At 48.6% G+C, this 25,991-nt stretch overlaps 2 protein-coding genes across 2 annotated transcripts; one reads left to right on the top strand and one right to left on the bottom strand.

Moving 5' to 3' along the window:
- Positions 1-14: 14 nt before the first annotated feature.
- Positions 15-6,552, bottom strand: LOC137904876 (neurabin-1-like). The gene is made up of 18 exons (XM_068749087.1): positions 4,720-6,552; positions 4,173-4,305; positions 3,870-3,990; positions 3,666-3,770; positions 3,318-3,408; positions 3,071-3,211; positions 2,891-2,944; positions 2,519-2,619; positions 2,283-2,411; positions 2,076-2,172; positions 1,920-1,983; positions 1,671-1,844; positions 1,440-1,626; positions 1,218-1,280; positions 835-1,030; positions 601-699; positions 302-490; positions 15-224 (listed from the first exon to the last, which is right to left on the bottom strand). The coding sequence occupies exons 1-18, from the start codon at positions 6,550-6,552 to the stop codon at positions 15-17; spliced, it is 3,987 nt and encodes a 1,328-aa protein (XP_068605188.1).
- A 3,970-nt stretch (positions 6,553-10,522) lies between these two features.
- On the top strand, positions 10,523-25,641 carry LOC137905121 (rap guanine nucleotide exchange factor 4-like). The gene is made up of 30 exons (XM_068749353.1): positions 10,523-10,590; positions 12,513-12,655; positions 12,985-13,073; positions 14,118-14,264; positions 16,501-16,573; positions 16,772-16,827; positions 17,165-17,271; positions 17,356-17,477; positions 17,565-17,748; positions 17,859-17,943; positions 18,346-18,406; positions 20,053-20,129; positions 20,638-20,784; positions 20,899-20,993; positions 21,081-21,166; positions 21,259-21,337; positions 21,545-21,695; positions 21,783-21,871; positions 21,965-21,992; positions 22,089-22,164; positions 22,254-22,400; positions 23,788-23,885; positions 24,104-24,229; positions 24,334-24,512; positions 24,606-24,696; positions 24,770-24,820; positions 24,906-24,993; positions 25,071-25,135; positions 25,220-25,274; positions 25,357-25,641. The coding sequence occupies exons 1-30, from the start codon at positions 10,523-10,525 to the stop codon at positions 25,482-25,484; spliced, it is 2,991 nt and encodes a 996-aa protein (XP_068605454.1). The 3' UTR covers positions 25,485-25,641.
- Positions 25,642-25,991: the final 350 nt, after the last annotated feature.

Genomic DNA, 25,991 nt, shown 5'->3' with positions numbered 1-25,991 from the left:
CATCTCTAAAACTTTCATAACATAGATTCTGTTCTTATAGTCCTGCCACTGAGTCTGGAGCCTTTCCCACACTTCTCTCCCATGGCCTTCATCCTCGCCTTCGCTTCCACTTCCTTATCCAAAACTGCGCTCTTCTCTTTCTTCTGTGCATGCTCGCTCTTCTTAATCTCCTTCAGCTTCTTCTTCAGGGCAGACCGGTCGCTGTGACTGCACACCCCCAGAGCCTGGCGGCACAAAGCGGCGAGTCAGCGTTTCAGCTTTCCCCGTTGGATGCCTTCACGTCCCCGATGGACCCACTCACCTTCAGCTTCTCACCATCCAGCTTGAGCAGCTGCGTGCCGTCCACGCCTTTGGCAGCAAATTCAGACGCGTAGTGGTCCATGTCCATGGCGATTAACCACAGACCCACCTGCTGGCCGCTCCACTGCAACACGGGTCGACTTTGCCACTGGTGGTTGTTATTGGTGGGAACCGGGTCGTCGTCCAGCGTCTGACGAAACAGAAGTACGAGAGGAGAGACGGAGGGAGATCAGATAAAAGTGAATGAAAGAGACGACTGTTCAGAGAGCAGAAATGAAAGGATCGGAAGGATAGACTCACCTCAGAGGAAGAAAAAGTGAAAGTGTGAGAGTGTCCAGAGAGGGAGAGATCAGAGACATGACCCACCATGCTGGAGCCGCACACTGGAGAGCCAATACTCTGGAGGCAAGAGAAAGACTGCCTCCGTATTGTGCTTTAAGCCCATAAAGGGCTCCGTTTCTACATCCTAAGGTTCAGGCAGGAAACGGAGACGGGAGCAGGGAAGGTTCCAGGTTTCATCCCAAACGTTCTTACCTGATCTCTTCTGCCGGTGGTGGTCAGGTACGGCAAGCTGCTGCTGGACACGGATCGAAGTGTCTCCCTGCCTCCCTCGCCTTTCTCTCCCCCTCGTTCCCCAAACCAGGGGAACGGTAGACAAGAAGGCATGGAGTTTACCGAATCCGACGGAGAGACTCCAGCCGGCTCGCTCCCAAGCTCGCCACATGACCCGCTGGCAGAAGGCAGCATGTCATCAAACAAAACCTCGCTATTTCTCCTTCATCAAAAAAAATCTGGCCTTTCCTCTATCGTTAAAGTGGAAATGTAGATAAATGACAGGTGATGTTTATCTTAGCTTGAACTCGTTTCTGAATGGCTGGAAATGAAACGTTAAATGGTTAATTGTTGTGTCCTCCTACCTGCTGGGTCTGGACTTTTTAGGGCGTTTTTCACTCCTTTTGCTGAGAGACTTGCGAAGGCCACTTCAAAAACAGAAAAAAGAGCAAATCATTACGAGAACGAGAGATCAGGAAATATTCAAAGTGACAGCAAATGGCTAAAAGACATTCTGTAAGCTCATGTATGATTCCAATCTTCAACTGTATATATGAGAGAGAGAGAGAGAGAGAGAGACCATGCACCTGAAATCGGGGAACTTTCTTTCCTTCTTTTTGGACTTCCCGGATGAGTAGGATTTTTGTGACGAGGGCGTGATGGCGTCGGTGATGTAGATGGGAGGGGTGACGACGGAAATGTGCGTGCCGAGGGCCGAGTGAGACGAGGTCCTGGACAGGTCACCTCTGCTCTCCTGTTGCTTCGGCGCTTCCTCTTCCTAAAAACAAGGACTTTGTAAGCGTCTCCGGTTGGAAAACGACACGCCGAGCGTCGGTTCTCCGGCGCCGCCTCCACCTGTTTTCTAAAGCTCTCTCGGAGTTTGTCTCGGGATGGCGGGTGGCGCTTGGACTTCTGGGCCAGTTGCGCTCTGGCGATGTGAGCGCTGGAGTCGAGACGTCTGGTCTCGGGAACAGGAATATACCAGTCTGGACCTGGGAGACAAACAGCCCGGACATTTGAAGGACAAGTCCATTTGTCCCCGCAGTTCTGAATCCACCATCGCTTACCAGAGAGTGAAGGGTCCACAGGCTGGCTCTCGCTCTCTGGGTCTTTCCCCTCCAGCCGTGCCATCTGTCGATAAACGGTATGAAAGAATAAAGACAAGCGGCACGCCAAAGTTAAAATGAAAGTAAATCCACGCAGGGCTGAGGGTCTCTTCTGACCCGACTCTGCAGCCTTTCAACGTTCTCTCTGTGCAGATTCTCCCTCTCCTCCATTTCTCCTCTCAGATCGGCTTCTCTTTTCTCCCACTCCGCCTCTCTAAGACGGATTTTAAACGTTTTAATACAAATGTTTTACAATCAAACACAATAGTAATAGTTATTTTGTGCATCACTTAATTAAATGGATTTGACGGACTGGATAAATACCGGCTCTGGTATTCCCTGACCATCCTCTTGGCCTTGTTGTATTTGATCTCGAAGCTCTCCGATTGGCTTTGGGCATCGGCCAATCGCTGGCTCACAACCCTGCACAGAGTCTGGGCCTCCTGCCAATACCTAAAATAAAGGTGAGGGGGGGTTAAACCTCCCTCTACCCTAGACTTCATAGTATTTAAACTTAAGTTAACTCTAGATCTACTAAGTACGTCTCCATGGTTACACACTTCTCCAGTTTGTCAGCCTTCTCCTCGCCATCCTCGACCCTCTGCTCCAACTCCTCCTTCTGACTCTCCCAGGAGGCCCGCCGCTCATTCCATGCCTTCAGCTTGACAGGGAGGTAAAACGACATCTTACGCGTTTATGAATCCTCACGTCGACGCACAAAAGGGAGAGCAAGGACAAAAACTATTCTGAGACAAACTGGTCTCTCCTTTAATTACTTTCAAGAGCTAATAATAACGCGGCGACGGGCCAGCTCACTCAGCTAAAATGGGTCAGACTGTTCCAAATATGGATGAAAAGGTAACGCACTAAAGTGAGCACAGTCATTGGTTTTATGGCCGGGGGGGGGTCTCACTCTTGGCTGGCTGGCCTACCTTTTCTCTGGCGTGCTGAAGTTGCGATGCTCTGCTGCGTAGCTTTGACTGAAGCTGGAACAAACACACAAGAGGCTACGCTGACCCACATGCAGCAATCTGCTCCAGGTAACAATGGCGGGCCTGCGTGCAGCCACCAGCAACGCCGTGTTTAACTGTGGACGTTAGTTAATGAGGCACCTGCTGGTACTTGAGGCACAGCTGGTAGGTGTCCAGGCCGGAAAGAAGACGCACATCCTCCTCTTCGTCCTCTTCCTCAGCCAGGGAGTCCATCTCTGACACGCTGCAATCAGAGCTTCCCTCCGCGTCCACGCTTTCTCTCTTCATGCATTAAAAAAAAAGAAACAAACACAGAGAGCAGCAGAGTCAAACGACAGGGAGGCGTCGCCCCGACTGAGGACCCGCTCGCGTCTTACAGAAAGCACACCTGGCTGGATGCTTTGTCCATTTCCAGGCTTTCGTTGATCAGTCGCGCCACCTCGCTCTCCACCCCTTCCTTTTCTCTGCCAATTAAAAACCTGCAGCCAAACAGAGGAACGCCAAGTAGCACAAACACAGGTGGCACCAACGACGCTAACGATAGCGTGTCTCAAACAGGAAGTCAACCGTTTGTCAAAATCCTATTTTTCTTGAAGCCAAAAATGTTTCCTGGAGTTTTACAACTTAATCTAGTTCACGTGCATCATCTGATAAACGGGTAAAAAAAAAACTATAACCTCTTAAGAAAAATTATCTGCGGCCGTGACGCACCCGAGACCCAGGACAGACGTCTTACCGGACGAGGCCGGCGGTGTTCTTGAGCACTGTGGCTGCAAACAGCTGGGAGACTCCCACCAAGCTCATCCCGTCCACCTCCACTATCTGGTCATTCACCTGGATCCTACACACACACACACACACACACACACACACACACACACACACACACTGATTAGATCCTCACCGAGTCGCCAGACAACAGACTGCTGTTGAAACACACCTTCCATCCTTCCGAGTGGCTCCTCCTTCAGTGACCGTTTTGACGAAGATGCCCAGTTTTTCCAGCCCCTGGTCGGCTCCCACTCCCATCCCTATGATGCTGATGCCCAGACCCTCATCTCCTGCAGGGAAGGCAGACGTGGTGGAATTCATTCTCAAGAGACTGTTGCATCGCCAGGAAGAGCAAAATGTCACACACAAAAAAAAAAAGTGCCTCAGAGGAGGACAGTGCAATATTTGAAATAAAGCTGCGAATAATCCTGACACGCGATTTGTTTACGGGACCCCCTTGTTGACGACGCACCCTTTTCTATGTCCACCGGGAAGACGTCCATCCGCTCCACCCTCTTCTCCAGCTCGTACTCAGCCGAGGCGGACACGGGATCGATGTCCTCGTTGTGTCTGTCGTACTCCGCGTTGGAGTGAGTGCAGTACACCTGGAAGAAGACATCGATACGTGGTATGTCGTTAGGGGCGGGGGGGGGGGGGGGGGTGTTAACATTGATGTCAAACACCAATCAACTGACCCTGATGAAGATTTATGTTGGGAAATATAATTGTGAAACATCTCAATATAAAACACAGCTAGTGTGAATCAGTGATCCTACTCTGACCCAGAGGACTGTGGCTTACCCCCCCCCCCTACAGGAATGCTTTCTGTGCTTTTACATCCAGCAGCTCTGAGCTGACAGTGAAGCATGTGGCGTCTTGCCGCCCCCCCCCCCCCCCCCTCCTGCTTTGTGGCGATGCCTTTCTTACAGTCACACACCAGCTTCAACCAAAGGTCAAATAAGATGAATGAACTTAAAGGAAAGTGAGCCTGCAGCGGGTTAATCTTGTTTTTCCCTCACCTTGATTGGTGCTGAGGAGAACCTGACCGTTCTTTTTGCACCTCCCTCTGGATCTTCATCCTCTTCATCGGTCACTTCAGGCACACCGGGAATCTCCTCGTAACTAAGTAAACGCCGATGCACTGGATCTGTGGACTTTTCCCACTCCTGCCTCGCTGTCAAACGCTCTGAGGGCGATTGGGACGCCTGATCCCGGACGCCGGTTCCGTCCTCAACCCCTTCCTCCTGGCCTCCTCCTCCTACGTCATCTCCCTCATCACAGATCGCTCCACACTCCTCGCCCTTGAGCTCCTCAATGCCCCGTTCCTCCTGCGGCGCAGACGTCATGTCGCCTTCTATCTGGCTTTTCTCTCCCTTTTCATTTCTTTCCTCGTCTCGACTCTGCTCGCATCCTCCCGCCCCACCTTTCCGGTCTGCCCTGCAGTACGCCTCGACTTCCTCGTCGACACCCTCCTCTTCTCCTGCTGTGCCTCCCTCCTGCCTTCCAGCTCCGTCTCCCACCCCTGCAGCCGCTTTTTCCTCCACGTCGACCCCCTTTCCCGTCGACTCCCCGGCCTGTGCTGCGACCCGTCTGCTCCGCCCCTCCCATGTTCCATTCACCTGCAGATACTTGTCTCTTATACCTTCACCACCTTTTCTATTTTCCTTTTCCCAGGAAAAGCTGGTTGCCGACTCCCTCTGGAGATCCTCTGAGGATCTACTGCCTCCTGCTTTTGGGTCCACTCCATTTTCCAGCACATCTATAGTTCCTTCGAAGCAAGGCACTTCAAAAACGTCATCCACAAGGTCCTGTCCACCTCCTCCCGACGCTTCACTCCCCTCATCCCGAGGCCAGCTTTTTGCTTCTCTCCCCTCCTTTCCGTCTTCATTCTCGTCGCTTTCCGAGGAGTCGCTCTTCACATCCACCAGTTCCGCCCTCAGCGGCGCCTCGGGGCTCAAGCTGAGATCAGGAGTTCTACGTTCAGCCCGTTCTCTCTCTGAGCGTGTCCCCGTGGTTTTGTCGTGTTTGTAAAAATAAAAGGGAGACGCGTTGGATCCTTCCGGTCGGTCTTCGGATCGAAGAAAAGTAGGGTGCCCCGTTTGTAAGGTCTGGTCAGGAGACTTAGGTGAGGAGATATTTATGATGGGCAGGCTTATGGAGTCGTCCTCCCGTGTGAGCCGATGTCTCCCTCTCCTCTTTTCCTCCTGGCTGATATCTCCGGTCCCTTCTTCCTGCTCCTCCTCCTCCTCCTCTCCTTTCCCACCGGGCATCAACTTACTTCCCCTGCAAGCAACACCCTTGGAAAGCTGCCCGCCACAGCCGTCACCCTCCATCACTTTGGTCTCAAACAGCCGCCGGGCTACAGAGAACTTCTGAGCCAGAGCAGCTCTGTCGAGATCCACCATCTCCTCCGGTCTGGACGGCCTCGCTGGCAGAGACGAGTCTGTGCTCAGAACAGAGGAGGAACCGAGGTCTGAACGCCTCCCGAAGCAGGGAGAGGTTTGGAGCTGCAGACTCGGATCATGCGGACAGAGGAGGAGAGGTGTGGAGCCGGTTCTTTCGATTGGAACAATGTCTTGTTTCAGCTGCTGGCTGTCCATTTGCAGGAAGATGTTGTCCTTAATCTTGGCCCCCCTGGTGCCGTGAACCCTCCCTCTGCTGCCTGTGCTGGTAAGAGACATTAAGGGTTCCGGCAGGATGGATGGCAGCCTGGTTGACCGCTGGGTATCAGCTTTGGTCCCCGACTGCAGACTGGTCCCGGCGTCAAATGAACATTTGACTGCATGAAAATCAGACTTGTAGGTTATCCTGTGAGGGGAGGCACTCCGGCCTTTGCTGTCCATCCGCATCATTTGGAAATTTAGTTTTCGATGAAGTGTCAAAAAGTGGAGGGTTTGATGAAGAAGCTTGTCGCGGCTGATTAAAATCACCTCAGCAGGTGTTTAGCAGACAGATAACACTTCAAGGTTTGCTGGTGCAGCAGAATAGCAGCGATAAGGCAATGAATACGGCTGATTGTCCAGCTGGTGTTTGAAGATCTTGTGTCATTTGTTTCAGCAGACCGGAAACGTCAGCAGGTAGATGCGTCAGATAATTCGGCATCACCTGGTGGTGTGACGAAAGGTTCAATTCAGTGTGGATAAAATGACAATGCAGATGATCATTCATTCATAAAAAAAACCCCGCACAGAGACAAGCCATTAATTAAGCAGCTTCCCGCATAACACGCAGCTATCGGCGTTATTAAAATCAATGCATTTCAGGCAGAGTACTCACACTCGCGGCGGTGTTTGAGGATTAGCATCGCAAAAAGCAGTAAACGTAACACTGAGCATTAAGGGCTCCGCCAATACGGCCGGATACCAGCGTGTTCGCTGAAGCCATGAATGAAGTACGCGGATGTGAATGGTGCCTTTAAGTGCTGTCGGGATTTTGCTCATCTGCATAAGGAATGTGATGTATTTCAGTCGGAAATTCGCATATTTTAAGTAAAAAAGCATCATGATATTATTTTTATTAGAAATAAGAAACAAACCGAGCGTTTTTTGCTTTTCCCATAATCCTCAAGTCATTACTTATTCCGACTGAAACTGTTTCACTACACGGCGCTGAAGAAGGTTAAACATTTTACTACAACTATGAAGGCAGCTATTCTGGACCAACCTGGCTTTAGCGCGAGCGCAGGTCAAAGGTCGCTGCTCTGGTTGGCTCGCGCGCGTTGATACACATTTAGCTAGTGTAAACAACACACTGTCATTGATGGCCGCGTAGCTTCTCTTACCATACTGCGCTGACGGCTCCCTCGCTGGGATAAATGCAGACAGATGGCGACTCATGTCTCTAAATGCTGTAAGTGGATTATCCTTCCGGTAATCCTGTGTAAACTACTCTAGTAACTGTGAAACACGGGTCGCCAATGGTACAGTTTAGCCCAAAGGCTAAGGAAGGCTAATTGCTACGTCTGTGCCCTATAATTTATTTATACACAAACATTATGTTGACTTATCCGCCCAGCCTGCGGAAGTATTGCCATTGTGTTCATTTGTATAAGATGCTTTATTTTAACATGACTTTCCATTATCACATAATAATTTAACATTTTGACATCATTTGCTGTTCTCTACTGTATGTGCATCTTTCAGTACTATCACACAAAGAGTCTTGCGGCTACATCCACTCACCTCGTTTTTCAGCATCCCCTGCCACCGCTGCGACTCGTCCCGTGACAGACGGAGCTCCCTCCTGATCGTAAAGGTAAGCTTTGCGTGAATTATTCACCTGCGTGCAGCTTCCTGTCGTCAAACAGAGCAGCCATGCAGCACCTACCTGTGTGTTCGATGCTAGTGAGGGAATCGGTGCATTGCCTATGTCTGTCTGTAAAGCCGGCTTGTGTGGCAGATGGACCGGACTGGACTGATCCCCACAGAGCCGGAGAATGGTTCTGCCTGCTGTGACCTGGATCTGACTGGAGACCATTGTCCCAGGTGGCACTGGGACCTAGTTGATATAAATATTATCCAATCACAAAAGCCTTATTCTGAATGAGGCTAAGAAAGGGGAGGGAGGGAGAGTGGATTGAAGTCGAGATGGAAAATGAAGGAGTGATATCAGTGTGGGTGGTACAGTAAATTTAGAGAAGTATATTCTGCAAAATAGCCCGAGAAGCCAAGAAAGGGAGTGATGCAGACTAGATGGAGACAAGTGGAGGTGGAATTTTAACCTGGACTGGTGAAGTGAAATGTGAACGCCTGTTTGGCATCCATTTGAAATGTGATGGCTGCTGAGTAACACGAATAAACCTCCTCAAACCGTAACTCAACAGTAGTATTTAGAATTGATGACAGTTAAGATGGGAAATACAAACCTCTGTTATTGCCAACGTAATCCTCCACTCCATTTTCTCCTCACCCACCTTGACTTCTGTAGAAGTCGGTGTTCTTCCCTGCACAGACTCATGAAAATGTTTCTTTTTAAATTGGAAATTTATATCTGTACTGGCACATGGCGACTTATCGCCGATCAAAGTTTCGATGTACGACAGTCATTGAGCGGGTGAAGCGATGATGGGGATGCATAAAGCAAGAGGACCAAGATTTGTGAATCACTGTGTGGTCCCGTTTTAATTTAATTTTAACTAATCAACATGTTTGATTTGCATTGCTGTTACGCAGTTTGTCCAACAGAGAGCATTTTATAGTTAAACTGTAATGCATCCCGTCCCGTTACACATTTATGTTGTATTTATTTACAATGTCAGTATCTGTGTACCTGTGGTGTTGATTGCCATATTCAGTCTTGTTTTAATGAATTGTTAATCTAAAGAGTCAAGTTGGGGAGAAAGGAGAGATTCTTTCTTTAGGCTGATCTACCTCCTGAGAGCTGATGGTATCAATTATCTGTGTGTGTGTGTGTGTGTGTGTGTGTGATGTGAGATAGATCGGCTGCAGGTTCTAGTGCCCCGTATGTCTGTGTGTTTCAGCCAACCATGTTAGTTTCCCAGCTTCACAAGGGAATTGCACTTAATCTCATGAATATTTAAACAGAGACACACACAGAGCGTCTCTGCAACACATGGCTGGGGTGAACACACAGGTCAGCACGTCTGTGAATCAGTCTGACACATCCCTTAAAGGGCGGTTTTTATAGCTGAGAAGCATCAGCGTGTATGAATACATAAACAGTAACACTGCCTCTCTGTGGTGGGACGTGTGTACTGCACATACATCCTAAGGGGAACCGTAAAATGAGACTGAAACTAATTTGACACACAGTCTTGGTGAAAAGTTGCATCACGCATTACAGCAAAAGTGTGCAGGAATACCAGATAGATGTAGTAAAGCGAGAGTAAACGCTCTCTCTCTCTCTCTCTCTCTCTCTCACACACACACACACACACACACACATATTCTGCTGCAAGAGGTTCACACATTTACATGTTATTCACCTGCTGCAGCAGAACTAATGACTTTAGTGATGTGGGTATGTTGGATGGAGTTATAAGTTTGCGGAACCTGAGATGTGACGGTTTGTCCTTTTTCTCGCCCTTCATGCTCCTGCTTTGCCCTCTTTCTTTCCTTCCACCTTTTCCAGAGGAGACACAGAATAAATAAATCCTTACATCCTTCATGCGTCGTCTCCTCTCCCTGAATGTCCATGTGACATAACTTGTGTTTTTATTCAGTTCTGGATGTCCTTGCTCTCTGCCCTTTGTTGCTCCCTCCATCCCTCTGCTGCGGTGGCTGCTGACGGGCTGCCTCTCTCATCACAGGGTTGTGAATCGGTTTAGAGACCAGAGCCGTTTATTGACCTCTGAGGTCATTAACAGTTTACACACGCAGCTCAATTTCAGGCTAATGTGAGCGTCTGCATTACCTTATAGCTCTACTTCCTGATCAAGTTGTGATTTTGTATAGTTAGAATATAAATGCGACCAGCCCTTTCTTCTGCTTTGAATTGTTTCTATTCCAACCTGATCTTTCCATTCTTGATATATTAGTGTTGGATCGAACATTAGATTTGCTTCCTGACTCTAACCCAATCACATCACATCCTGTTGTTGAGGAACGTCTCCGGCCATTACACCGCTTTAAAGAATGCCATGCAGGCAGCTTGACGCGAGTCATCCGCTGCTGCGGTGATGAGGGCAGCATCAGCAGCATCAGCAGCATCAGCATCAGCAGCAGCATCCCGTGATTGTGTGCGGCGCTGGGGCGGGGAGGGGAGCGCAGCCGGAGCTCACGTTCATTAACGACCACCGAGGACCGGGGAGCCTCCTCCGGTAAGCGTCAAAGCGTTTATCCGTCACACGGACCAGGGGAAAAAATGGTCGCGGTGCAGACGTCCCCCAATTGGTCTCCGTCGGCGGAGTGGATCTGCTGCCTGGATAAAAGGTGGGTGGGTTGCGGTCGCCGCGACAATGCGTCTTCTCCACCCTCATTCATTCATTCATTCACCCGCTCCAGCGTGATTAATCAACCGGCGTGCCCCGTGTTCGGTAACAGCATCGATACGCCCCGTTTTGAGCTTAGAGCATTTAAGATAGATCTCACCCAATGATGGCTAAAGCTGAAAACAACGCGCATTGTTTTTATTTAAAAAATTTTTTTTTGCCAAGTCCGCGATCAAAATAAATAAATAAAACGCGTCGGTTCCTTCTCGGTTCACCGGGATGTCTGCACATGGGACGCACATGGCTTTGTGATCTGCTTGGATCAAATAGCCCTGCATTTATAAAAAATAATGCCGTGCCTTGCATTTCGTCATGCATCGTATTTCCTGCATGTGCGTCTGTAGCATCTGCTCCGATTGATCCGGTTGCAGGAATTGAACCAGCGCATTTCTAATCCGTTTGCCAGCTGGCTGCATTTGAGATCCAGAATCTTCAGTGTTTTGGGGGGAAACCTTTTTATTTCATGATTCAAATGAATTCTCATGAAGAGTCTCCTCATGCACAGACAGCTCAGATACTGATGCACTAAACATCAAAGGCGTACACCCACCCACACACACATCTCACTATGACACATCCTCTCGTTACCATTGGCAACCTGAGACTACCATCTTGTCTTCCTGTCCTCACCTGTTGTGATTGGATCCCTCATGTAAATACATTTTGCTGATGACACGGCAGCTGTTTTATTTGGTCGGTTAATCTGCTGATGAATCGATTTATTGATTATGGTGATTGTTTTTGTCTATAAAGATGTCATAGAATTATTACAATGGGATTGGCATCTTTGCAGTGTTATAATATTTAATGCTCCAGTAGGGAGTCGCCGGTGATGGCAGCCTCGGGCGTCATGTTGGACCGGACAAGACATGATCATATGGTGGGAGCACTCCCAGATCCTCAGCTATGCACCTCCTTCCTTAATCAATAGCTGTGTGTGTGCGTGTGTGTGTGTGTGCGCGCATGTTTTGGGTCCTAAAGTTGAGAGCTCTGCTGATATGATAGTCAGGACAGAAGGGAATGGGGGGATGAGATAGATCAGGTGAACAGCTCTCAGGTCACATCTGTCTCAACCCAGTGGGGGGGACGGGGGACGGGGGGACGTTTATTCCTCCGGACAGGCAGGAAGGGAGCAAACGCAGGACAAGGAAGAAGAGAAAGACGGAGCCAACAAGGATTTAGCAGAGAGGAGGATACAGTAAGTGACTGATCCGACTGTTCCTGCTGGAGACGGGGGGGTCAAAGGGTCAGGCGGTGCACTCGTGGTCTCCCCCTGTTGTTTTGTGTAGGAGGACACCTGTCTCCTCCATTAACCCAGACCAACCGGCTTATGCTGCTCTGTTGGAGCAGCGGGAGATAACACGTTGACTGATGGTAGGATGGGTCGGATGCAAAAAGAAGACCTCGTCCCGTCTGCACTGACTGAGCTTGTGGGACTGGGAGGATACATGATGTGTGTGTGGGGGGGGGGGGGGGGGGGAGAGAGAAAGAAACCCACAGTGCATTAGTGATCCTGCACACACACACACACACATAGAGGATGAGTCACTCACAAAGGAGAATGAGTGAGTGTTACTCTGAGATGTTTTTTTTTTGCCCACCATATTGCAGAACAGAATGTTTCAGCTCTCGGATCAAACTTGTTTGTGTTCTTCTCGTCTCCAAGTTTCCACGTAGATATCCAAGAATCCTCTCACGTGCGCGCAGATTCAAGTGTATAAAGAATGCTCGTAGTACAAATGAGATGTGACATCAACACCCGGTGTGTGTGGGGGGGGGGGGGTGTCTGAGGCGAGAGAAGCAACGCCTGCAGCTCGACACCAGGGTGAAGTGAACAATGATGACTGATCGTTTCGTTCTCAGGCCGTCGGAGCGCTCTGGAGAGGATGTGGACATCATTCTGACCAGACTGAGGGAGGTCAAAGCCTTCCATCGGTTCCCCCCTCCGCTGCTGCTGCAGATCTGCGCCTGTGCCTTCTATGAGTGCCTGGAGAAAGGCATCACATGTATGTACGCGCCCATAAATGTGGGACGCTCCGCATGCTGCTGGCTTTGGATTGAGTCGCCACAATAAAACATTGTAGATAATTTCCTCTTGCATTGATCGGGGTAAAGTGACGGAGTTGTGCATCATTTAAAGCCAAGCCTGGTTATATCACCATGGTTACAGCATGGCAACCCTAAGGTGGTTCAGAAGAGGTTCTGTTCAGAGCTTAGGAATCTGTTTGTCCGCCCGATGCAACATGAAGACGCACGGCCGCACCGTGAGGCGTTTTCCTTTTGAATTTCACAAGCGCTTTGCTTACCGTGTTTTCTTTTTTCTCACCGTCTGCAGTGTTTCGACAGGGAGACATCGGCACCAGCTGGTACGCCGTCCTGTCCGGCTCTCTGGACGTCAAAGTGTCAGAAACAGCCAACCACCAGGTGAGAGTAGCTCAAGCCTGATTGGAGCCTCGTGCAATGTAACGTGCTTAAGTTCATCTGCTCATTGAATCTGAAATGAGTGTCTCAGTAATGCTTTTCTGTTTGAGCCATGCACATAATTTGTCGTTGATTATTAGCAGAGCTGCATTATTTGTCACAGCCGCCAGGCTCCTAGTATTTCCATCGTGACGTTCTGCTGTATGTTGGGATCCGTGCTCGCTCCACGAGGGCTCCTCATGTCGGTCCGACTCTCGTGTCCCTCTTGCTTGAATATGCCAGAGCAAAGCTGCCGCAGCAGCACGGAACCAGAAACCCGGTCGTCTGCTACTCGCCGTGAAAATAGGGTTCTACAGCACATATGAACGGAAAGACTGACGTGTGCGAGACGAGAGGATTCCTCCCCACTTTAAGAGATTAGAAGCCCCTCCTTTGTGAAATGTCCTTTTTATGTGTGTAGCCCTAAAGTGCCATCGGTGGCCTAGTTTCCAGAGCTTTATTTGAAATGTCGATTTGGACGTTTCCCTGGCATGCAGAATGACTTTCTAAAACGGTGGATGCTGTACGTCTGTGCCTGAACGCCTCAAGGCTGCCCAATTATAGCCAAGCACTTTTTCCTCACGGGAGACCGTGTTCACTACTATTCGAACTGATTTGCATTCATTTCCATTTGTTTATATTTGCTTCCTTATAAAGCAAACATTTGGAAATATTTCAGCTCCTGCTGGCTGGTTTAAAGAGCTGCTATTGCATGAAGAGGAAATGATCTGGTTAACCACAGCTTAGTTTCAATAATCAATAATGATTAAGTCTTCCGTGGCGATGAACACAAGATTATCTACATAAAAAAAATATTAAGCAGCCTTTCTTCTATTTCTTATAACACACATTAAATACATTTTGGTACAGAAAACACTTCTTTAAATGTTAATATAATAGGACGACTGATGGTGGTGACGGTGGATAAATGGGCCGGCAAACGGATCTCCTCATACATACATTGATTGTACACAGCCATTTAAACAAGTACGTTGTGTTTGTGTGCAGGATGCGGTCACTATCTGTACTCTGGGGATCGGGACGGCGTTTGGAGAGTCCATCCTGGATAACACGCCGCGCCACGCTACCATCGTCAGCAGAGAGACCAGCGAGCTGCTGCGCATCGAGCAGAGGGAGTTCAAGAGCCTTTGGGAGGTGAGCGATGGTTTCAAAAAAACTCGCGCTGCGCTATTTATAACGCTGGAGCCGCAGTATTGAACATGAACCGTCTCAATAGCGTACCTAAGTCTCCAGGTGAGCTCTGATTGGCTTCTGAGTTGCCACTTTCCTTTCACCTGTAATTGATGCTGCATATAAAAGGGAGGGAATGTTATTATGGTAAAGACTAGGCAAACGTCTTACATATTCATGAAGACATATGTCTCACTCAATAAGGAATGTTGGACACATGGTTGGTCACCTTTTTATATAAAGCGGCCCTTTTATGGCCCCTGAGTCAGAAGAATCTGATTCCACCTCTGATGCCTTATTTTTCAGACAACCCTAAATTGTAATTGAGCCTCTAACCACTAGAGGGCACCACAGTGACTGTTCCACCGACTGGACGCACGCCTCAGGAAACAGAGGAGAGGGAGTGTGTGTGTGTTGTTCTGGATGTCTGTTGTTTTTAGATCCTGCTTAAAGCTTCTGTAGCGGAAATGAAGATGATCAAAGTGATGCTGTAAGATCTGCATCCTGTTACATGTTTGTTGACGGATTGTTTTTCAAATAATAGCTGGTATTGGTTCGTGTTTACACCACCTAAATCAATAAATGTATTCATCTGTAAAAGGGGAAAAAATCCAAGAATGCTAAAACATTAAACGACTTGATATTAACAGCTAAAATGAGACGTCTGTCTTTAACACAGGAACTAATAGTCCTCTGTCTCCTTTCCTGCTGTCTGTTGGAGGACAGTAGACATAAAACAGACATGTAGCCTGAGGTTGTCCTCTTTTCACTTGCTATTCAGCTCATAGAAAGAGGATCTGTGTGTGTGTGTGTGTGTGTGTGTGTGCGCGCGCGGTGAAGACTAGAAAGCTACAGAATGAATGCAATCTTGTGTTTGATGAAAGGATAAAAGCAAAAAGGGCTCCATAATTTTAACAGCAATGAAAAGGGAAATGTAAAACGGCTCGTTGTTTCCTCCACACATGTGAACGTAGTTTATGAGACGCTCCGCTGGCCCGGATCCCGTCTGGCTTTCATTCTCTCCCCTAATTTACTCTCCTGTCCCTTTCACCTGCTCTGTTTCTGTAGCCCACTTCCTCTCTCTCTATCGGGCATGCTGCGACTGTTGCCACCCTCCTTCCTTTACCTCCCTCCTTACTCCTTTCTTTCCCTCTTCTACTCCCTTTCTCTGTGTCCCCCCCGCCCTCCCTTTTCTACGGCGGCTCGGCCGTGAGGAGGCTCGGATCACCGTGGTAACCTGTGAGAGAAAGTGGTCCGGTTCTTGGCTCAAATGCAGTGAGAGAGGAAGTGAGGAACTAAGACAGATGCTGTTTTATGTGTCTGACAGAAAGAGAGAGAGAGAGATGTGTGTGTGTGTGTGGGGGGGGGGGGGGGGGCAGCCTGTTTAGAGCAGGATGCTGTCTGGTGGCTTGTGTGTGACTTGTGAAGAAGCAGAGGGCATCTCTCTGGGGTGTTAGGCAGTGTTACCTCAGGTGAGTCTGACTCCTCTCTTCATCATGTTGTGGTTGTGTGTGTGCGTGTGTGTGTGTGTGTGTGTGTGTGTCCTGTTTGTCCATGAGCAGGATTCAGAAAAACATCTGTCGTTGTATTTCGATGACATCTTTGGCAGAGTTGCGGTTCGTCCTCGTGAGCGCTCGATTAGCTGCTGGTGGCGACCAGAAGTTTGTGCCATCTGGTTATTTTTTATTTTTTGTCTTTCTTAAGAGGAAATTGAAGCTTCCCAAAATTGTTTTGACTTTTTTACTTCGTTTGTGTGCCAGAAATGCTGGATTTTGTGTGATGAATTCAAACGGTTTCTCCCTGTGTTTGTCACCTCAGAGGTACGGACGCCGTGCAGAAGACGTTCAGATTCACATTTACCTGCTGTGCATTTTGGTGCTTTAGAAAGTCAAATCACGTTTATTGATCACGAAAGCTGTAAGTGCAGCATCTGTACATTACAATTAATGCTTCTGTGTGTGTGTGTGTGTGTGTAGGTGTGTGTGTGTTACATAATGCCAGTTGTTCTGCATGTAAATTATCTCGCCTTTGTTTCAAGGGAAGCAGTGTGTGTTTAAAAGTAGCACCAAGGTTTTAATGTGTCATAAACGATCATAACAATAATAAATTGTTAAGACTGTCATAAATTGTGTTGTGTGTGTGTGTGTTTGTTTGTGTGTGTTTGTGTGTGTGTGTGTGTGTGTGTGTGCATGCTTTGCAGAAGTATCGTCAGAGCCTGGCAGGATTGTTGGCCCCTCCTTATGGAGCTATGGAGAGTGGATCCAACAATGACCGTGAGCAGACACACGCGCGCGCACACACACACACACACACACGCACACACACAAACGCACACACACACAATAAACAGTACTTGTTTCCCAGCTGTTCATCAATGTGTCTCACTGCTTTCTTATATTTGTTTAGGGAATAAACTGTCAATATCTTGTAAAGATCTTTGGAGCAGTTTAGAAACCGTTTTTCTTCCTCAGGACTCGCAGACAAAGACAACATGAACTCAGAATCTGCAATCAAAGCTCACAACAAGGTGACGCACTCTCTGGAGAGGGAAAGAGAACACATCCAGCAATCTGGGCCACATCCCACGAAACTGTGCTCTGCTGCAAACGTCCACGTTTCACAATGAATCAAAAAGCCACAATGAATTTTGGAGCTGTGGATTCTGAGGGGAGACGAGTGACGACTCACAGCCGTGATCCTCTGCGATTATGCTAATGCGGCTAATGCATGCACATGGAAGAAAGCTCCCAGCTGCCAAATTAGCATGCCTTGCTGTGTTCTACTGTGTGTGTGTGTACTCCTTCGATTGGTCTTAACTCACTATAAATGTTAAAGCCGGGGGGGCTTTCCTGCGTGTTCTCTAGATTCCTACAGAGAAGCTACAGAGAGCGGGGAAGGTTCTCCGCAACGCCATCCTGTCCAGAGCCCCACACATGATCCGGGACAGGAAGTACCACCTCAAGACGTACAGGTAAAGGCGTGCTCAGTTAGCATTCCAAAAACACGAGTCGTTCATTCATTCGTAATGAGAAAAATGATGCATGTGCAACCGCAGACAATGCTGCGTGGGCACGGAGCTGGTGGACTGGCTGGTGCTGCAGAGCGCTTGCGTGCTCACACGGTCCCACGCCGTGGGCATGTGGCAGGCGCTTCTAGAAGAAGGGGTGCTCAACCACGGTGAGTGAAACCATTTCCACGGCTTCCTCGCCTCCGTGTAGACGGACAGAAGGGACGATGTAACGCCGTGCTCGTCTCCTCGCTCAGTGGACCACGAGCTCAGCTTCCAGGACAAATACCTCTTCTACCGTTTTCTTGATGATGAAGAGGAGGACACGCTGTTGCCGAGCGACGATGAGAAGAGGGAGAGCGAGGAAGAGCTGCCAGAGACCATCCTCTTCCTTGCCCAGATTGGCCCGGACGCGCTGCTGCGAATGATCCTCAGGAAGTCGTCAGTAATGATTTGTTATATCCTGCAACATTAGCGTTATGATCAACGCTAATCCTGCACTCGCATTCAGTCTGGTTTTATTCTGGCTGACCCCCCCCCCGTGTCTGCAGGCCTGGTCAGAGGACCGGGGACGACCTGGAGATCATCTATGACGAGCTGCTCCACATCAAAGCCTTGTCTCACCTGTCTAACACTGTGAGTCATCATCAGACCCACTTACTGCAGGGAGAAGCTGGAGCTGCTGTCGGCGTCCCTCTTTAATTAGATTTCCGTGTCCTTTCTGCAGCGTGCTGGCAGGCCTTCACCACGCGGAGGACCGGTTAATGGCCCCAGAAGAGTTTCTGGTTTTATTTTTATGCTCCTTGTATAGCCAATTGCCTTTTCATAATTTTTTTCTTTGTCTGTGAATTGCTTTTATCGCTATTGAACCGCGTCTCTATTAGTAGACGTTTCCTAAAGCTGGACGCCACGTGCTGGCATGACTCAAAACGATTTAATCCTCAAACAGAAGCTGCCGTGCGCATTTCACTGTCCTGTCAGGTTTGTGCGGAGCAGCTCAACCCAGCGGGACTTGAACTTGTGTGCTCTGGTTTGCAGGTGAAGAGGGAACTGGCCAGCGTCGTGATCTTTGAGTCGCATGCGAAAGCTGGGACTGTGTGTGAGTCTTCACTTCGTCCATTTCACCTGTGCAACCCCCCCAACAGCAACATCAGATAGAGGACAGCAACACCATATCAGGAACACTAGCATCTAAAACAGGGGTCCCCAATGTTCTGTAATATCAACTTATTACATAGTAATTACCTTGTAATAACAGGGCAGGTTTCCTCACCTCCACGGTGGCATAGTTGGCAGCACTGTAGAGGGGGGCAAAATGGCCCTGGTATCGAATCCCACTACGGGAATGAGATGGAGCAGGGGCAACAGGGTAGGCCCAGGGCACGCCTGAGCGGAGTGGAGTGGACCAGTGGTCCAGTTCACTCCGCCCAGGCAAGGCCCTAGGCCTACCCTGCCGCCCCCACTCCACCCCCCTGCCGCCCCTGCTCCACCCCCACTCCCACAGCCGGATGCGAACCCAGTTCCTCTGGCAGTAGACCGGTAACCCTACCGACTACGCCACCGTATAGGTGAGGAAACCTGAGGTATTCTCAGACCACAGCGTGTTGTTATGTTGTTCTGTGTTGCTGTGTTGTTGTGTTGTTATGTTGTGCTTTTTCTTTTTGTGTTATGTGGAGTGGGCGTGTCTCCGACCAGGTGACGTCGTACTGGATTCAAAACCAGTGCCTCTGGTCTAAAGTCAACAATGCTACTGTCTATTTATCCTAACGCTTGGTGGGGTAGCATCTAGGTGGCGTAGTGGGTAGTGCGCTTGACTCCCTGCTAGAAGATCCTGGGTTCGAGACCAAGGCGTGCAGCGCTCAGGTTTTTTACAATAATTTGAGGTTTGTCGTTTGGTCCTCTGCAGCTGTATTGGATCAGCTGATTGATCCAGTCGTTCTTCCCCTCTGCACTTCCTGATAGTGCTGGAGAGAGACTGAGTTTGGGTGTGAGAGGCATTGCGTGTGTGACACTCGATTCATGTCACTGTGTGTAGTTGTGATGGTGAGATGAACCATAAACTACAGCCTGCCTCCGCATTCGGCCCCTAAATGTTTAGGCACCCCTGCCATCATCACACTTTTCCTACAAACTGGCCCCGGTCCTCCATCAGAGAAGGGAAAAGTGATGTGGCCCTCACAGGAAAAAGTTTGGGGACCCCTGATCTAAAATATTGAACATATAACTGCTGAAATATGTGGAGAAAAAAAATTATCTTTATTTTGTGTCTTACTTTGATTTGTTGTTTAATCACAGGTTGTTAAATTATGAGCCATTCATTCAATAATTTGGGGGCTTTAGTGAATGAAAACAGGAAGTAGGAAGTTGCCACAGAAACAGTCACAGTTAGTTTTCTCTGATCTCCACTTTGTTTCCTTTTTGGTAACTTCACCATTCCCAAATGCTGAATTAGCCATTTGCACTTCCTGTTTGCATTGAACCAATGGCGAGACAGACAGCTGTTGCGTCACTGGACTACTGTGATGCTGACTAATCTTAAAATGAGATGATAATCTGATTATTATGGGCCGTAAAGAACATCTTCTTTTCCATCTATTCTTTCCAAGTAGAACTATAAACATTTATGTGCATCTACATGGAATCTAAAACTAGCGCCCGTGTCTCCTCAGGAAGCGCACCTCATTGTTTGCGCAGATGCTTTTATTCATGTACGCTGTGGTCACGTGTTCGTCCTCTTTCTTCCAGTGTTCAACCAGGGAGAGGAGGGAACGTCGTGGTACATCATCCAGAAGGGCTCCGTCAATGTGGTTATCTACGGCAAGGTGAGTGTTTGGCGCTGTTGTGTACTCGTCGCCATGTTTCGTTGTTGGACACGTGAGCGTTGTTCTGCTATTCCATCTGTAAGTTAAAGGGTTAAAGTGTGTAGCCTGTGTGGCGCAGGCCAGTCAGCCGAGTTTGGCAAACTGGAGCGGGTCTTCGTGACTCACCGCTGTGATTCAATGTCTTCGGGGATTGTCTGCATACACAACTTCACGCCTGATGATGATTTACAACCAGTGAACTGGCAGATGCGCTCTACACACTCTGTGCATAAACACACACACTCTGTGCATAAACACACACACTCTGTGAATAAACACACACACACTCTGTGAATAAACACACATACTCTGTGCACACACACACACACACACAAGAACAAATGATTCATCCCTGTCCTCCAGCTCCTAACTGATTTTTTTTGCATATCACAAGATGACAGCATAACTATGATTGATCCTGATTGGTGCATGAACATGTGTGTGTGCTTGTGTGTGTGTGTGTCGTTAGGGTGTCGTGTGCACGCTCCACGAGGGGGATGACTTTGGGAAGTTGGCCCTCGTTACGGATTCACCCCGGGCGGCCTCCATTGTTCTGAGAGAGGACAACTGCCACTTCCTTCGTGTGGACAAAGAAGATTTCAACAGGATACTGCGGGTAGATCATTTAGTTACATGTCGCCCTCTTGTGGCAGAGAAGCCGTGTTACATTTTAAAAAGACATGTTTTGCTATCATTGTGGCAAGATGATCCATGCTTCTTGCGTTTTTAGGACGTGGAAGCCAACACGGTGCGTTTGAAAGAGCATGAACAAGCTGTGCTGGTGCTAGAAAAGAGCCCCCGCGCCTCCACCCTGGGAAGCATCAAGTATGTCTCGGGAGTCTTGCACACATTTCTTTAACGTTTGTAGTAGAATGTCTTTTTTTTGGTTCTCAACTTGTCTTCTTTTTACAGATACACTGTGATATCAGGAACTCCAGAGAAGATTCTGGAGCACTTCCTTGAAACCATGAGGATGGACGTGCACCCCGGCGAACCGGGTAGCGATATAGAATCAGGATTTAACTGATTTCTTTTAACATTACATTATTATTCTGACTTGATTTCCTGTCTGTTTCCTCCCTTCTGTCAGACCCAGCGCTGGACGATTTTGTTCTCATGCATTGCATCTTCATGCCCAACAGCCAGCTATGTCCTCTCCTCATGGCTCAATATCCTTTCTAGCTTTTTACACGCAGTTTTATTTGTACTCTCCACTCAGAAAGTCTGAGTGACATTGTTTACCACTGATGTTGATGCCCTGATTTACCGTCTTACCCTAACCCTACGGTTATAAAAGGGTTGATGTCACTTGTCTGTCTGTATTTAAGATCTGCTCCCTTCTACGCCCGTGTATCTCTCTTTAACCCCGCGTGCACCTACCATGCGGCGTCTCCGCCCGGCTCTGAGCAGGAGAAGTTTGAGTATTCTCTTAACAGTAAAAGGAGGACCCTCATTCTGGTCCTGCGCTGGGCTAACACTCACACCTACCTGCTTCAGGAGGAGCCTGCTCCCATCCCGTTCCTTGAGGTGACAAACGATAAGATTCCCATTCCCAATAGGAATAAATCACATTATATTGATCCGTGCACTGATTAAATGTACGGTTCTTCGTAGGAGCTTTATGGGAGTTTGTCAAACGATTCTCGGATGTTGAGAGCTCTGAAGGATTTGGTTCCTGACCTGGATAAAGTCCTTAAATTTCAGTACGTTTGCCAGTTTCTGCCCATCAAACCCTCACATAGATAATTTATATATTTTATTCCATATTTATTGTGTTTTTTTCTTTTTCTACCTAGTTCAGAAGAAGCCAAATCCACAAAGAAGGTATTTCTAAAACCCAGTTTAACAACGCCACCCAGTATATTTCCACACCTGCCCTGCGGTGATGCTGACTAGATGCCGATTTGTCTGATTCCACAGAAGACTCTAATACGGCAATTCAGCGACGGAGAGGAACGCCTGCAGAAGAAACAGCCCCTGAGGAACCACGATGACGGTATGCTGGAGGGAATGATGTTCTCTCGCCCTGCTGGTGACGCCGGCTAGCATGTTGACCGTTTCAGTCTTGTGTCTCTACGTGTCCAGTCCTGCTGAAGGTGTACTGCAGCGATCACACGTACACCACGATCCGGATCCCCGTTGCAGCCCCGGGGAGAGAAGTGGCCAGCGCCGTGGCCGACAAACTGGGCACCGCCGATGAGCTCCTGTTGGTCCACCTCAGCTCTGCTGGTGGTAAAGAATGCCTTGTGGTTGCTTTTAACCAGGGGTGCCCAAACTACGGCCCGCGGGACGGATCCGGCCAACTTCCACATTTGGCCTGGCCCCCTGAACAATACCAGAGACCCAAAATAAAATGTTCTTATTTTCCTATTCATACAACATGAGTAGCCGGTGGGGGATCAATAATGGTATTCTGTGCTTTTAAGAGGGGTCATTATTTTGGTATTTTGTTTCCTAACAATAATATTAATAGTATTAATTAATATTAATAATAGTGGCGAATATATTAATATTCTGAAGAAAAGCATTCTTCCTTTTATTTGGGACAATTTTAATGATGATCACATACGACCAGAAAGTTAATGTTCCATGGACTTTTTTCTGGTCTGAAATTACGCAGTAATTACTGTGTAATAACTTGATATTTAGCCTATATAGCGATTCATGCCTACAAAGTAATTACCTTGTAATAACAGGGCAAGTTTCCTCACCTCCACGGTGGCATAGTTGGCAGCACTGTAGAGGGGGGCAAAATGGCCCTGGTATCGAATCCCACTACGGGAATGAGATGGAGCAGGGGCAACAGGGTAGGCCCAGGGCACGCCTGAGCGGAGTGGAGTGGACCAGTGGTCCAGTTCACTCCGCCCAGGCAAGGCCCTAGGCCTACCCTGCCGCCCCCGCTCCACCCCCACTCCCACAGCCGGATGCGAACCCAGTTCCTCTGGCAGTAGACCGGTAACCCTACCGACTACGCCACCGTATAGGTGAGGAAACTCGAGGTATTCTCAGACCACAGTGTTGTTGTGTTGTACTACGCTGTGCTTTTTCCTCACGTATTATGTGGAGTGGACGTCTCTCCGACCAGGTGACATTGTACTGGATTCAGAACCAGTGCCGCTGGCCTAAAGTAATCAATGCTACTGTCTATTTATCCTAAGGTTTGACAGGGTAGGGCACGGTTCTCGGTGGTTTAGTGGGTAGCACGCTCGACTCCCGGCCGGGAGGTCCTGGGTTCAAAACCAACGCGTGCAGCATACAGATTTTTTACAAGAATTTGAGGTTTGTTGTTTGGTCCTCAGCGGCTGCGTTAGATCAGCTGATTGAGCTAGCCGCCTTCAGACGCTCTCCAGTCATTCTTCGCCTCTGCACTTTGTGATAATGCTTGAGAGGGACTGATTTTGGCTGTAAGAAGTATTGTGTGTGTGACACTCGATTCATGTCACTGTGTGTAGTAGTGATGGTGAGACGAAGCCTAAACTACAGCCTGCCTCCACATTTGGCCCAGCCCCTAAATGTTCAGGCACCCCTGCAATCACCACACCTGCTTTTGACTGTCTCCATCATGGTCCTTGGATCAGTGTGTGGAGTGAAAAGTCAACACTCCTCATTTGTCTTCCAGAGAAAGTCATCCTGAAGCCGAACGATGTATCGGTGTTTTCCACCCTGAGCATCAACGGGAGATTATTTGCTTGCCCTCGAGAACAACTCAACAGTCTGGTGAGGAGGAACGTTTGTTTACATGAGATGGATTAACGCTATTAACCGGCGTGCAGTCCTGCTGTTTGGGAGAGGGACGTGAGGCTGACCTGGTTTCTGCAGCAACTCTAAAGCACATGGACTTTATAAGGAATTATCTTCCTGCAGCGGATCTGATCTGATCATTCCAAAGATGCTGCGTTTGTAATCCATATTTATTTATTTATTGTGCTCCTCAGAATCCTCTCCCAGACCAGGAGGGCCCCTCTGCGGGCTCCATGTCAACGTTTGAGCTGATGAGCTCCAAGGACCTGGCTTACCAAATGACCATGTTTGACTGGGAGCTCTTCAGCTGTATGCATGAGGTACGCACACGCACACACACACACACACAGAGTGTGAGTTCACAGACACGTTGGATCGCTGGACTGACCCTAAACCTGCCCCCCCCCCCCCCTCCTCTCTGCAGCATGAGCTGCTCTACCACACATTTGGGCGGCAGAACTTCAGGAGAACCACGGCCAACCTGGACCTTTTCCTGCGCCGGTTCAACCAGGTCCAGCTGTGGGTGGTCACCGAGGTCTGTCTGTGTGGACAGCTCAGCAAGAGAGTCCAGCTCCTCAAGAAGTTCATCAAGATTGCTGCGCAGTGAGAGGAACCCGCTGGCGTCCGACGGCTTCTTCACGAACACGCGCCGATAAAAACAATTTTATTTTATTGGTCTGTTCTTTTGCCTTTTAGCTGTCGGGAGTTTAAGAACTTGAATTCGTTCTTCGCCATCATCATGGGAATGAGCAACCCCGCCGTCAGCAGGCTGAGCCAGACGTGGGAGGTGAGCTTCTCCAATTGAATCCGGATTTCCTGTCCTCTGCCGTTCAAATAAAATCTTCTGTTCGTCCCGCCAGAAACTCCCCACCAAGTTTAAGAAGTTCTACGCCGAGTTCGAGAATATGATGGCGAGTTACGCAAAAAAATCCATTTTCAGTGCAGGTTATTGAGACAACTTTTTTTTTTGAACTGAGTTGTACTTTTTGGCGGCAGGACCCATCCAGGAATCACCGGTCCTACCGACTCACCGTCACCAAATTGGAGCCGCCAATCATCCCCTTCATGCCGCTTCTCCTCAAAGGTGCGGGGGATGATGATAATAAAAAGGGCGTAGCGTGGGAGCGACTCTGCTGCTGACTCTAAATCCTGTCTTTGCAGATATGACGTTCACACACGAGGGCAACAAAACCTTCATCGACAGTATGGTCAACTTTGAGAAAATGGTGCGTGTCGTTTCCTTTGTCCCTTCACTCCAGTTCTGATTGACTTAGAACATCTGACGACTCTTTTCTCCTCACCCCCCTCAGCGTATCATAGCGAACACAATCCGCCAAGTCAGGCATTGTCGAAGCCAACCTTTCAGTAAGTCGCCTTATTTCAGTCACTTTTTAAAACACCGGAATCTTTTCACCGCGTTTATGTTCTTGTGTTTTCCGCTCTTCAGATCCAGACATATGCCAGCCCAACAAAAACCACGCGGAGGTACGGAGCTACGTCAGGAAGCTCTGCGTGATCGACAACCAGAGGGCGCTGACGCAGCTCTCCTACAGGCTGGAGCCTCGACGGACATGAGCGCCGGATCTCCCACCGCCATCGCCTTCTCTGTACCGTCAGCATTTAAAACAAACAAAAAAAAACATACGCATAAGATCACAGCTGGTCATTCAGTAGCAAATCACAGCCATCATTGACATTGACTGACAGATTGAAGACTTAAACGGTGCCATTTAAAGCCTCCTCCTTCCTGGACGGGAACTGTTCAGCTGCTCTCTCGTCTCTTGAGGGTTTTTGACTGTGCTATCCATCCCTGTTGGATAGAACTGGAATGTATAGAACTGGAGTCCGTATCCTGCATGACTGAACTTCATAGGCTTTGTGTTCTATACAGTGTATTTCTATCGACGTGTCCTGTACTGTTTCTATTCCTGTAGCTGCTCGTAAAGCAAGCGTTAACCTCCTGATGGTGCGAGACGGAAGAACAGGAAACCCAGACTCATCATTTCCCCCGTCATATACACACAAGTATAAACCCTCAAGGTACTTTGTAATAATCGTATCCAGGTCATTAGGATTTGTCCC

The sequence above is a fragment of the Brachionichthys hirsutus genome, chromosome 15, assembly GCF_040956055.1.
Source record: "Brachionichthys hirsutus isolate HB-005 chromosome 15, CSIRO-AGI_Bhir_v1, whole genome shotgun sequence".
NCBI lineage: Eukaryota > Metazoa > Chordata > Actinopteri > Lophiiformes > Brachionichthyidae > Brachionichthys > Brachionichthys hirsutus.
Note: the sequence above shows the minus strand (reverse complement) of the source record. Positions and strands in the feature narration are given on the sequence as shown.

Bases quoted from the DNA above. Each gene is read 5' to 3' on its own strand.
- LOC137904876 (XM_068749087.1), bottom strand. From the start codon at position 6,552: ATGATGCGGATGGACAGCAAAGGCCGGAGTGCCTCCCCTCACAGGATA. The intron at 4,306-4,719 runs GTGAGGGAAAAA...GTCTTCTTCCAG, and splicing joins TCTCCTCAGCACCAATCAAG to GTGTACTGCACTCACTCCAA. The intron at 3,771-3,869 runs GTGTGTTTCAAC...GTGTGTGTGTAG, and splicing joins GCCACTCGGAAGGATGGAAG to GATCCAGGTGAATGACCAGA.
- LOC137905121 (XM_068749353.1), top strand. From the start codon at position 10,523: ATGGTCGCGGTGCAGACGTCCCCCAATTGGTCTCCGTCGGCGGAGTGG. The intron at 21,696-21,782 runs GTGACAAACGAT...GGTTCTTCGTAG, and splicing joins CTCCCATCCCGTTCCTTGAG to GAGCTTTATGGGAGTTTGTC. The intron at 24,994-25,070 runs GTGCGGGGGATG...CTGTCTTTGCAG, and splicing joins CATGCCGCTTCTCCTCAAAG to ATATGACGTTCACACACGAG.